Consider the following 13743-nt stretch of genomic DNA (forward strand, 5'->3'; position numbering starts at 1 on the left):
AACACCACGCCAGGGATTGATTGGGGGATAATATGGGATGCTAGCAAAGCAGTAGTCTGAGGGGAATTTATAGCACATACAGCAAATTTTTTAAAGGGAAAAGAAAGAGAGGCAAGAATTAGAAACTAAAGTGAAGACAGCAGAAACACAATATAAAGACAAAAAATCCCAAAGAGCTTGGCGGGAACTCAAACAAACCAAAGTTGCATTAGCAGCCTACTATGCGGACGAATCCGCACAACTCCTCCTAAAAACAAAACAAACGTACTATATAAAGGGGGACAAAGCCATTTGGCTACTAGCGGCCAAATTGAAAAAGAACAAGAACCGCAACAAGTACCGCAACTAACACATGCGGGGGGGGGAGGTGGTCAAAGATGAAAAGGGGATAGCGGAGGTCATGCATACATTCTACGTTAGACACCTATCGGGGGACAATTTACAAAGGGAGACACAAACCAAATTCTTGGTACAGGTGGAACTGCCACAAATCACTGAAAGCGATAGGCAAGAGTTAGAAGCACCTATATCAGAAGAGGAGGTGAGGGGTGTCATTAACGCCTTGAAAGGGAATAAATCCCCGGGCCCGGACGGCCTATGTATTGCCTATTATAAAACATTCCAAAACATTGGTCGGCCCACTAACACACCTATTTAACTATATAAGAGACACAGGCCAAATCACAGGGGAAATGAGTCCAGCCACCGCAGTCCTTCTCTTAAAACCAGATAGAGATCCTACGGATTGTGCAAGTTATTGCCCCATCTCTTTGCTAAATGGGGATGCAAAAATCTACTCCACAGTCTTGGCACAAAGGTTAGCTAAAGTCCTCCCTAAAATAATGCACCCGGATCAGGCGGGCTTTGTAAGAGGGCGTCATACGTATGATAATATACATAGGGCAATAAACATCATCGAATGGGCACAAAGAACAGGCCAACCTATCTCAATCTGAACGCTGGATGCTTCCAGAGCCTTTGATAGTTTAGACTGGAGTTTCCTCCAGCTAGTTTTGGAAAAATTTGGATGTGGCCTGATTTCCCCCCGTATGGTACTAGCCAACTTTGTACACCTGTTGACAAGACTGATGATTAATGGCCAGCTAACCGAGAGCATCCCAATCCGCAAAGGTACCAGACAGAGGTGCCCCCCGTCACCGTTCATTTTTGCAATGGCCATGGAGCCGCTGGCACAGGGGATACTAGGGGTGGACACAGGGACATGTGGAACTCTATATGCAGATGATGTCATTCTTTTTTTAAAGGGACACAGAGTATTCACTCCCCCACACAATAACAATGCTAGAGGAATTTGCAGAAGTTGCAGGGTTCCATATAAACTACCCTAAATCTAACACACTTAATATCACAGAAAACCCCAAGAGGGTGGCAGGATGGGAGGGGACATACCCACTGAAATGGAGTCAAGTACCCATAGCCTACTTGTGTATAAATATAACACCTTCCTACAGGAAGCTCTATGGGGCAAATATCCCGAGATTACGGATGACCTTGATAGATGACCTGAAAAGGTGGTATATCGAGGAGCTGTCTAGATCAGCGCGGATAGCTGCAGTTAAGATGTCCCTACTTCCTAGATTCCTATACATAATGGGTGCGCTCCCACTGAAAATTCCTCCCCCAGCAATCCAGAATTTACAAAAGAAAGTTATGGCTTTCATTTGGAAAGGAAAGAAGCCAAGAATCCCCAAAAAAGTCCTTTTTTGAACACAAGCTATAGGAGGGCTGGGAGTGCCAGAATTCCGTAGGTATCTCTGGGCAGCACAAGTGACGCCGATGTTACAATGGTCCCCACGAGAGAATCAGAATCAATGGGTAAACCTAGAATGAGAAGCAACAAGGGCCCCATTGGAAAGCCTGGGATTTCTGCGCCCGAAACACAGAGAGAAGGGAGACACACTATTGGAAACAAAAGCCACATTTTGGTACTGGGATAAAGCCCTATGGAATAAGAAGCTAAAACTAGGGGGGGCACTTACACCTATGGCTAATAACCTGGACTTCTCCTCAGGTATGCAACCACACTTCTGGCCCCGTTGGGTAGGAGGGGAGAATCTTACCTTAAGAGAATTCTACACAGACGGGGTACCCCTAACGTTCGAAGGATGTAAAGAAAAGTTCTTGGTCCCTGAAACTGAACGATATCACTATATCCAGATGAGGCATTGGGTCACAAATACTGGGGTGAAAGAAGGAGCATCCCGACAACCTATAGGGCTGGAACTCATCATACAGGAAGGAATACCTGAAAAAGGTATATCGCAAATTTACTGCCTGCTCTGTGGACCAGATCCAGAAGAAACACTTCCATATATGAGGAAATGGGAGGAGGAGACGGGCAGGCCTATTAATATAGAGTCATGGGGGCAAATATGGCATCGAGCAGCGAAGAGCTCTAGATGTGCCTCAATCAAAGAAGCAGCCTTTAAAATGTGCCTTAGGTGGTACATGACCCCGCAACGAATACACTCTATTAAAGCTAGTTACTCCTCCTTGGGCTGGCGAGGTTGCGGAGAGGTGGGAGACATGATCCACATGTGGTGGGTCCTGCCCTCAGGCACAGACATATTGGAAAGAAATCCTGAGTCATATCAAGGAAATAACGAAATTGCAGGTCCCAATGGACCCAGTGGTAATACTATTAGGGGCGGCAATCTAGAACATCTACGCAACACCGGAAATAACACCATGTTCGTTGCCCACATGTTGAGCGCAGCGAGGATTAACTTGGCACAAATGTGGAAAAACAAACTCGGCCCAGTAGAAGCCATGTGGTGGGTTAAATTATGGGGAATCATGGCCCTAGAAAAGGTAACTGCCTTGGCATACGGGTCATATTCGAGATATCTGAATACCTCTAGATGTATTTACTAGAGACAGAACAAATGTACTTTAAACCCAGAATACTATGTAAAGTCTCCATAATATGATCAAGCAGAGCAGAACGAATCAGCCTGAGGAAGAGAACTGCATAAACACACAAATGGACGTGTTTTATATTAACTCAACCGACTCTTGCCAATATGAGACCAAGCAGGGGGATGGAGAGACGGGAACTTTTGTTAATTGTTAACTGTTAATGAATTATTATGTTCAAGAACTCAAAAGAACAGGTAATTACATAGAGATGTTAGAAAATAGGAATAGAATGTACTATATCATGTTTTCGCTTTACCTGTATAATTATTATCAAAGCTCTTGAAATAAAATACAAAATAGTTGGTAAAAAAATGTTTTTTAAAAGAAATATGCCAACTTTCATCGGTCTCATTTGCTTCATTCATCATTATTTGCTTTCAATTCCATTGCCAAAATGCCCCGGTGTTCCCTTCTCCCTCATGTGGACTCACTGGTCTGCTGTAGCGGGTACTGCTTTCTTCCCAGTGAACATGCAAAGGCTCACTGGCGTCTCACTTTCCTCCTTTGGGTTCGCCGCCTCCACATTGTGGTTCTTGCAGGTCTTGCTTTCCTTTACTGCGCTCCCCTGGGCTGCGGCGGTGCAGAGGTGACTCTGCGATACTGCTGTGCACCAGGTTGTCGCCCTTCCTCCTCTGGCGATCTTGCGGCGTACTCCGTGATACCACCATCGGATTCATCACAATGCTCATTTTGACATCATGGCATTGTAGCCAGGCCTCCAGATAAGGTGTGTAACTGGCCTTTTTACACATGAACATCTTGGCAATACGACAGCTATATTATTTTCCTGTGTACATTTACACACAAGGTTAGAGCAGATGGCAGTGCAAAGGTCAGGTTACTTGTCACAAACCAAACCGCTTCTTTTGATTTTTATCTACATGGATGTAATTGCAAGCCAAGCCATGGATAAAAGCCTCTGAAACAGAATGTATTTCTCTGAAGCTTTTCAAAAAAAGAAACTGCACATTGTGATTAAAGGAATGGCGTATTTCCATTCAGATTATGCTATGTTAATACGCATGGAGCAAATAGAAGCACTGTGCATATTTTCCTAGCATTTTAGGATTGTATAATTAATAAGATAGAAAACTAAGTTGGAATTGAGAATTAACATTTTGTAACAAATTATGCTTCTTTTCCAATGTAAGCAAACCAGTATTTCACAATTGTATTTTTCAGACTTCCTTTTCTGTCTGCATAATCATGCGGAGGCAGATTATTACACTTTAAATGTTCACTCTAATTATAAAAACAGTGGTAAAATGATGACTATGCACGGTCTAGTTTACATTCATTTCAACCTTGCAGTCAGTAGGGTACATTACTATAAATGGTCAGTGGCAGCAGTCTTTGCTCAAGGGTGAGTGATTGTCATTACACCAATCACAGGTGTACTAGCCTCTCAAATCTTCAAGACTACAATTAAAACATCCAAAACCTGACTCTTCAGGAAGTGCAAGTGCTGTTCAAAAACAAACAAATGAAAGTTACATTTGTATTTGAAATAGAACCTCAGCAAATCCTGTCCCTGTGATAATCCAGATAGGTATTTAACTTTATGTAGCGCTTCATACATGGTTCGTCCAACATCTAGGCATTGTGATTATTATACCTCAGTCGATACTCAGTTATCTGACCTCTGAAGGATGTTAGCCAATAAGATAGCTCAGCCAGTTGACCACTCGTTGCGGAGATCTGTAGGTTGCAGGTTCGAATCCTGGCAAGGCCAACTCAGCCTTTTATCCTTTCGAGATCGATAAAGGAGTACCGACTTTGGTTTGGTGATAATTGTCAGTCTGGAGAGTGTATCTTACCCATCCTGGGTAGGGAACACACTCTTTTGTGTCCCATCAAATCCCAACGAAGATTAGGGTTTGGGAAGGCATTAGGTTGGGCTTTCTGAAACCCCAGGTTGCACAGTACGTCCATCAGCCTTTGTCTCGAATACGTAGCTTCCTCTGGCGAGTTCAAGGGACTGAATTATAGCCAAATGATAGAACCTTGTAATTTCCAATGTGGCTGCCAAATTGGGGCACATAAAAATAGTCTTTCAGGTCCAGGGAGCACAGCCAATCTCCCAACAGAGGGAGTCTGCAATCTGAGCCGGCCACACCATATTAATTTTTTCTAGGTATAGTTTTATACTCCTTATATTATGTTATATTCCTTTTTGGAATTGCAAAAATTCTTGAGTAGAAACCGTTGCCCATGACTGAATGGGGAACTGGTCCAATCATCGGAGATTGAACGAGCTATGCAATTTCCTTCAGTTGTGCTGAGACCCTGGCAGTAGGAGGGGAGTAGATACTGGTGACTTGTGGGGGGTGGTAGATGCCTGTGAACACCATTGAAAGGAGCCAAGGGTCTTGAAATAGGTGGTGCAACTGCTGTGAATGCCGAGCAAGTCTGCTCCCTACTGGGTGACTGGGACACCAACTTCATAGTTTTTTCGGGTCCTAGGGTGGAAGGGAGGTACCACCCCTGGGGGTCATATGCAGTTGCCTCCACCTATGTGTACTGGGTGACCTTTCTGTTTGCCGAGACCTCCTTTCCTGAAACCCCTGAACAATCTTGATCTCGGATTTTACCTGGATTGACTGCGACTGAACAGTTCGCTGTAGGCCTATAAAAATGGTTTATAGGCCTTGATGGAAACACCAGGAGGCTTTGTACCCTTGGGTTTTGAGCCAGTAGTGTTACTGCGTAGAGACACCCCCTCTGACCTAGGCCCATTATGACCTAGGCCCATTACCAGACCCCAATAGCCCTAGAGACTTACGTGGCAGAAGAGCTGCAAAGCCCCTCAGAGCAAGTCTTGGTAGAGTCAGCGTGTCCCTCGGCATGCATGCTGGTCGGAATCTTTCTTAGCTTAGGAACAGAGCCTGGTGCAAGGATTAAAGCGGCACAACTCCTCGGTCAGGTGACTTACCTTGTCTTGTTTGTTCGATTTGATTTCCCATCGCACAAATATCTCAAAGTGCTCGGGTGCGGGGAGCTAGAAAAGAATCTCATGCCACCTGGACATCCAGTTCGTTAATGACCTTCTCATGACACGTGGAGTTCAATAATCACCTGTGGCGAGTCAGAGGAAGGACACGGACACTCCGAAGACATGGTTCACAAGATTTTATTAAAGTAAAAATTATAACCCCTAACTTTCCCCATCACTATGGGTGGTTCTTGCCTATGTTACTAAGGTGCGCGTCAGTCATTTGTGAATGTGCAAAGGAACAGGTCTGCAGCCCAAAACTAACTTAAGTGACCCTACCGCTATGACGACTAACTTGGGTTTGGCGAATGACTCCCTTCTCCGGAGAGTACTTCTAGTACCAAACTGTAAGATTCTTTATTAATACAGAATCCTAAAATAGTCCCATGTGATTTCTTGGATCAGTCGCTGTAACTCTTCAAAAGGACTATTGTATTTTCCCTCCTCCTTGGGAATCCCTTTGGGGATCTTTTATAAGATCTATATTCCTGTTGCTGGTTTCAGCGTATCCTTGGAAAATACTATTATTCTGGTAGGTTTTCCCTCCTGGGCAATTACAGTTCAGCTTGTTTCAGCCTACTTGATTTTGTACACAATCCAATTGAATAGTTTGTCTGAACTCTGGCTCATAATGTTCTCTCTCTGATATTATGTTCTTCTTGTACAGAATATCAAATTGCTTTTTGTGACGAATCAGATGAATCCCATAGAAAACCTGGGCTGGGACCCTTTCCATGTGGCCAGGGAAAATGCAGACGCTTCCTGATCCTGACTGTGGGGGTGGTGTTCTGCAGAAAGATCACATGGCGGGTGGGGGCTTAGGGGTCAGGGGAGAAACTGGTCAGGAGGAATGGGCTAATACCTTTACCGACTTCCCCAGAGACCCTAAGCTATTAATGGCCTATTAGAAAGTTGAAATAGTGGAAGAAAAAGCTAAATTATAACATTGGGGACTTCCAAGTCCCACAATGACCAAAGTCGTGGGACGAGGAAGAGGCAGAGGGATATGAGGCACTGTGCAGTCCAGTGATACTAATGACCCACACCTGACAGGGTCTGGCGAATATAAAGGGCCCCCCTCAGGTGCAGGACATTAGGAGAAGCAGAAGGTGGAGTAGTGGTCGACACTCCACGTTGCAGTGGCAGCAGAAGATGCAGGAAGGTTGAGACGCCAGAGCCACCTCTGTGTGTGAAGGGGATGCCGGCTTTGTGAGGGTCTCTGCCCTTCGAGATCCTGTATGCAGAGGTTGCACAGTGGGAAGCGTTTATTTTGAAAGCCTCCCCCCAAATAACGTGTGCTTTGGTGGCAGGCGAGCACCGGAGTGCTCGTGGAGCGAGGAACACTCCTTTGCTGACTGATGTGAGCCATATGAACGAGAAAGCAGTCTCTTATTGAATGATGGGGAGCGGAAGAAGCAGAAGACAAGAAGGCAGCAGAGTGAGGAGACGCATATGCAGCACCCAGAGAGTTCACTAGTTGCATGTGACCCCAAAACGCTCTGTAATCGCCCGCTAGCCTTTCTTGATACTTTTGAATACCAAAATAATATAAAGCAGCGGAAATGGCAAACCAAGGATAATTTTGCATACCAATCTAAGGCTTGCCAGTTACAGTGGCAGAATAAGAACATTGGGGTCAATTGTAATTGTCAAGGCAACAAAAAGCACCATTGCCAAAGCCAAAAGAGGGCAATATTAAAAGACATTACCCACAACCAATATTGCCAAAACTTAAAGGCAAGTAAGAAACAAATCAATTGTACGTCCGATTTTCAGAGAGGAAGAGGCAATAGTGTTTAAAGACCCAAACAAGCATTGTCTAAGTCACAGAGGAACATGTGTGATAAAAAGCCATTATCAGCATTTGGTTAGTGTGAGAAGTGGAAAACAAGTGTGGCAGAAGAGCTGCCCTCCTGATAGCCAGTGATGAGAGGAGCATAATCTGCCTTGCAGGTGGCAATCACAAGGGTGGAACAAGCATCTATGTGTTCTATGTTTTCCCAGCAGAAGTAATCCATATTGAAGTTGTTCATGTTAACATTTTTGAAAACCAAAAGACTTTGTTGTGGAAGAAGAGCTGCCCTTCTGATAGCCAGTATTCAGGAGGAGAGGAGCATAATCTGCATCTCATGTGGCATAAACAGCACCAATGTGTTTGATGTCTTACTAGAAGTGTTAATTACTGAAACTGTTGAAAGTCAAAAGGCTTTGCTAAATTGTTACTGAGTGAACTTTACCACAGAAGTACTTGCAGTAGAGTTAGAAGCTTTTAGTCCTGGCAGGAGATTATACCAGCGCGAGGGACCTTTTACTGTTAGGCCTGGCAGGTGAGTGGACCATGCATAAATTGTTGAAGTACTACGTTGTGGTTAAAGACTTTTGTTGTTGAATCCTATCTTTTTTTATCCTGGATTACTAGTCTGCCCACCAACCCCAATTCGGGATTAACAGATTTCACTGCCATTTTTTATTCCCTGGCTTCTACGTAAGCTCTGTACTGATCGCAGTTTGATGTATTCATTGCCAACTAGACAGATTGTATTTTTAACCAGACCACTTAGTAATACACAATATCCTATGACTCTAGAACTGTTTTTACTGAGAGCAAATGGTCACAATTGCTTTTCCTGGATCTAAGGATTTGAAAATATATCCTTTACATTACTACTAGTCAAAACATTTAGCTTAACAATTACATTTTAAAATGATCCAATATTTGCCCTACACCATCCTGGGATAATGATTAAAAGGTTTTCACGCCCTAGTTCATTGGTTGCAAGGTGCTTGTTACAGATTCTCAGAATCGTACATCTTCACCCTAACGTCCTCTGTAGCATACAGTATAATCAGAAAATGTGTTTAAAGGCTTTTACAAAGCTCGAGTTTTCAAACCCTTACAGGGTATTCAACAAATGTATTTCAAATAAAATGTTTCTAACTTTTAATTTCAAGGCACTCCTTTTCGACCACGTTTTCAAGCTAAGGACTTTACGCTGGATCACTGAATGTTCAGGCTGATGGCTTATGCATAAACTAAATTCTAACAGTGAGTCTTCTCACTCCCAAACTACATACAGTTGAACACTCTCAGCTTTGAATCTGTAAAGTTACTGTAGTATAAATTATTGAACTCTACTAACCTTTGTGTGTTGTGTAACACTTGGGCACCCTTTAGACAGTGTACTTCAGCTCCTGTGGTATGCACAACAAGGATGTGTTCACCAGGTGGACTCAAATCTAGGCAAGGGAGGATGTTGTTTGGAAGAGGAGACAGTGGAATCAGGCAGCGAGCACAGGCGTTAGTTAGCCAAAGAACTGGCAAACTGATAGGAAAGCAAGGGCCTTCATAACAAGATGGAGGTGTGAAGAGCTGAACAGCCGCCGTATGGGTCCTCCTGGGCCCTGAGGAAAAACCTGCACCTGTCACAGATCTTGGCTAGAAGCCCCCCAGCAGATTGGAGTGGAACCTCTAAGGCACATGAAAGCTGCGAACACTGAGACAGGCAGGCTTAACAGCTATCCGTGAGCCCTAGGATAAACCTCCCAAAGTAGAGTGTGGAAACAGGAGAGAGTGGACTGATTTTGGGAGCCTACAGGTAGATAATAGTTTTCAGGAAGACTCTTAACAGAGGATGAACAATTATAGGGCCCAGGAAGAAAAGATGATATAAAAACAGAGAAACCCACCACATGAAGGCATGATTAGAGATTTTGAAAACAGACAGAGTAAAAAGATTCCAAAAGGTTAACAGGGAACAGCAGTAAGAAGAGATGACGGCTAATCTGTAGTCTCGGTACTTTCCAGACCTGTGCTAGTGACATCTCAGACAGAGTTGACCTTAAAAGGGAAATCCTTCTAAGGGAACAGAGACAGACATAGATCACAGCACAGAGTGGCTGTTCCTAAAAAAAAAGAGCTTTAGTTATCATTCTTGCGTACTGCTGGAACGTGCCTGTCCAAGGCTACATAGGCTGCTGGTGCATGGGGCACCCAGTCTTTACTGCATATTGTTCACTGCAGCATTCTTTTTTTACTGCAGTTTGTTTTACCATTTGTGCAAAAATACGGTGGTGGGAGGGTTGGGTAAAGCAATAGGGGATGAGGGGCGGAAAGAGGTTACAAGTTGGTGGAAGGGGCCAGTGTGTGGGATCTCCTCCTGCGTTTTGCAGGGGGCGGGGCTAACAGATATCTGCACTAAAAACAAATAGAACCATACAAGGTCACAAGTCATCACCCTGGATGTTAAGATGTGCGTTTGGAGCAGAATATGAAACCATGAGTGCTCGATCAGAAGTCTCAGCTATGTTCCATTTAACATAATCAGAGCAAGCACTCACCTTACAAAAGCATCAAAATAATGAAAGTAACTTACCGGTAGTCCTCCAATTTTGTTTGTATCCCATGAACAGGCCTCATGAATGCCAATGCTTGCATCTTTTAACCCCAACAGGACAGACTGCTTCACAGGAGGACAAGTAGAATAGGATGCCATAACATGCCACAATTCCTTTTCGATTATCACTCTTCACAATATACAACAAAAAAGAAAAGCAACATTTAATATTCATATGATGCTGGGATATTCAAGAACATTTCCGTACAGTGTTTGCATTAACATCATATTGAAAATCACCAAAGCGGAAACTTTATGTTCTCAAGGCATGCTCTAGAAATCGGTTATCTATTGTGACAACCTCTATTAGGAAAACCACCTGGCGGGGCTAGGGAATCACACAAGCACCGATGAGCTACCCGTAAGAGGTATACAGGGATCTCCAAAAGTCCTTCCCAATTGTCCAACGTCTTGTCCTTACTGCACATCAAAAAGCATAAAACTAGGAAAGATGCAGTCACCCTGCTATTCCCTGATACCCCTTATCCACAGGCACCAATGGTCCCTACAGCTACCAAGACTCTCGTAATGAGGATATATGGTCATCTCCTCTAAACAGTGAGAATTGTTTTGTATTGTTTATTGGTTAAATCAATTCTTCAACCTTAACAATACACACAGAAAATGGAAAAAAACAATATATTAAAAAAGAATGATCAAAAACTATCCGTAAAACAAATAAAACAATACTTCAATTACATAAAAAGGCTATAACCCAGAGCAGTAGGCATCTCTATCTCAATGATTGTTCTAATTCATTCCTGATAGCACCAACAGATACTAAAATTAAAAAACAATAGGCCTAAAAATAATCATATCACTTATCGAAAATAAACAAAATAAAGTTGGCCCTAGTTCTAAATTGCAAGTGCCTGAACATTTAATACATCCAAGGAGGTCGCCTAAATGCTGTTAACATTCTGACTCCCAATCTAATGATCATCAGAATTTTAAAATGCAATACTCTAATGAACCAACATGCTATCAATATCTCAGACCTATTCATGTTGAATCTCACTAGCCTCTAAATGCAGACTATTTAAAAAATGTACTACTGCAATTACAATGGATACTGGCGGGCCACTTCAACACTAGCCCAGTACACTTCACAGTCCATTGTGTCTCCTTGACATTTTTAAAGTGCATTGATCTCAAAGACTTAAGACATGGACAAAAGGCCCAGAGATACTCAAGGCTCTCCAAAATGTCTTCATACTAACAAAATCCCCTGCGTCTCAATAATACCCTCCCAATCAGAGAATGTTCCACTTAAACCAAATGAACTCCCGCCTAACCTTTGGACACGGAAAGAGTTTAAGATAAGGGGCCAATTCCGCCATACTCTCATGTTGCCAAGCCAGATGTTTCAGACTGATATACTCACGAAAGCTACCTATCAAACAACACCAATCGGTTGAATAAAGCGTTCTTTTAAGCCCAATGGGGTCAGCTAGCAAATCCACCTTGGTCAAATTATAATTGGGCAAGAGTTTAGCACATCTTGCAACAAAACCTTTTAGCATTGTGTGATTATTCGATGGAGTAAATCACTGATTTGCTGGTGGTGACCTCCGTCCCAGGGGACTGTAGCCGCCCCCTGTCCCTGGGGGCGGCTATTACGAGGGAGGATCACATGGGGGAGGGGGGACGACCTCCGGGGAGATGTCATCGGGTCAGATATGGTATCCCCAATTTATCCTTGAAAATAACCCTCCCATATCGAATACCCTCATGGCCTATTGTCCTACATCTACTCCTTCGCCTATGAAGAATAGGGAAAACCCTTTCCTAGGACCTATAAGCCAACCTTACAACTTTGGTCTGCCTTGTGAGACTTATGAAACCGCCTTCTCCAGTTCCACCTATCAATCATCCATGACTAATTTGCCATTTAAAACCATTGGGGATGTTTATCCACGTTTTTCGAACCAATTGTCAAAACTGGAATTCCTTTCCCAGAATGACCAAAAAACCGGGACGAGGAATCGGAATCGAGAAATGTAGAGTGAAGGGGGACACGTGCCCTGGAAATTTAAAGCGCAGCAACAGAGAGTCGAGGGCTGCTGCAGGCATGGGAGAGCTGCACCTCTCCACCAGGTTTGAGAAACAGAAAGGCTGTAACCGTTGTCACCAACAAAGGAGAAAGTAGCTGCTGCACGAGAAGGACATGCTGCCGGAACGCCAGGAGCCGGCGAGAGACTCCTGGGCAGTGCAGGTGACACAGCAACTATTCACTTAGCAGACATGTCAAGTGGAAGCCATGAGAGACAGGAAAGCCAAGAGGAAGCAGACAGATGCTTTACCGGCTGACTGCGGGAGAATCCAGGAACACCAACCATAGCCGGTGAGTCCACCTGGAGACAGCGGGCATATCAGCGAACACGCTGAATGCAAGTAATTGTAAATCAAGCACCAGAGAGAGAAAGAGTGAAAGAACTACGAGCAAAATCCTTACAAACATGTAAACGTATACAGTGCAAGTATATGGGAAACCCAGACAGCATAATATATCAAAAAGATAAATTATCAAACAAATTATATGTGCAACTCTGGGAGAGGGCAGAGACCCTGTATGAACAGAAGTCCTGGCAGGAGAGTACACCAGGCCATACACATGTGTTGATACAAGAAGCCCTGGCAGGAGAGCATACCAGGCAATTACAAGTGTGTGTATACAATAAGCCCTGGCAGGAGAGGAGAGTATACCAGGCAACTAACTACAACTGTGTAAATTAAAGTCACCCTGAAAAGAAGCATCAAGACTAGAAAAAGGGATTGTGTTAACCAGGAGAGAAGGAGCAAAACACTGCCAAAAAAGTATACCAGGTGTCCTGAAAGTGGCAAAATTACAAAGGCAGACAAGTTGTGTGCGCCAGTGTTGTTGTTGGCAAAGTAAAGCACAAGGATCTGTTTGTGAAACATTAGAGAATAAAGAGGAATCCAGTTGAAGGAAACCACCCTATGGAGCAAGGACCTTTATCCTTCAAGAACCTTTGTATTGGAGCCATGTATTCTCCTTTTATGAACACTTTTCTAAACCACCTAAGGTTAAAGACATTTCCATCTTCACCTTAGAATTTAGTTTATAGTGCGAGGGTCAGAATAGAAAGAATAGAATTTGGAAACGTGGCAGGGTTGTTTTGGACATTCTGACGCAGTCATAACCTCAGTTTTGGTTTATGTAGGGAAATTCCTCTCGGAGCAGGGTCAGAGACGTATTTTCCCAAACCCCTTTTATTTACAATAACATTTTTTAACAAAAGTCATGGCTAGACTTCAAGATGGCCACCGACACGAGATAGACGTGTTGACGGCGTTCCGGGACTCTCGGGCGGCATTAAGCGGTTCCCACCACCCCACTTGATCACTCGTGGCAGGATTCAAGTTTGGGAAGACAACCCGAAGGCACTTGAGGGG

The 13743-nt window shown here is 43.7% G+C and overlaps 1 protein-coding gene across 2 annotated transcripts in view; it reads right to left on the minus strand.

Moving 5' to 3' along the window:
• The window catches only part of PDCD2L (programmed cell death 2 like), a 349431-nt gene that overhangs the window by 233398 nt on the left and 102290 nt on the right, over positions 1-13743 (minus strand). For both annotated transcript variants that reach the window (XM_069639933.1, XM_069639942.1), the window contains one exon: positions 10306-10456. In XM_069639933.1, the coding sequence (XP_069496034.1) occupies positions 10306-10425 (120 nt within the window). In that variant the 5' untranslated portion in view covers positions 10426-10456. The remainder of the gene's footprint in view (positions 1-10305; positions 10457-13743) is intronic.

Source organism: Ambystoma mexicanum, chromosome 1q, assembly GCF_040938575.1.
Source record: "Ambystoma mexicanum isolate Mex_15411 chromosome 1q, UKY_AmexF1_1, whole genome shotgun sequence".
Lineage (NCBI taxonomy): Eukaryota > Metazoa > Chordata > Amphibia > Caudata > Ambystomatidae > Ambystoma > Ambystoma mexicanum.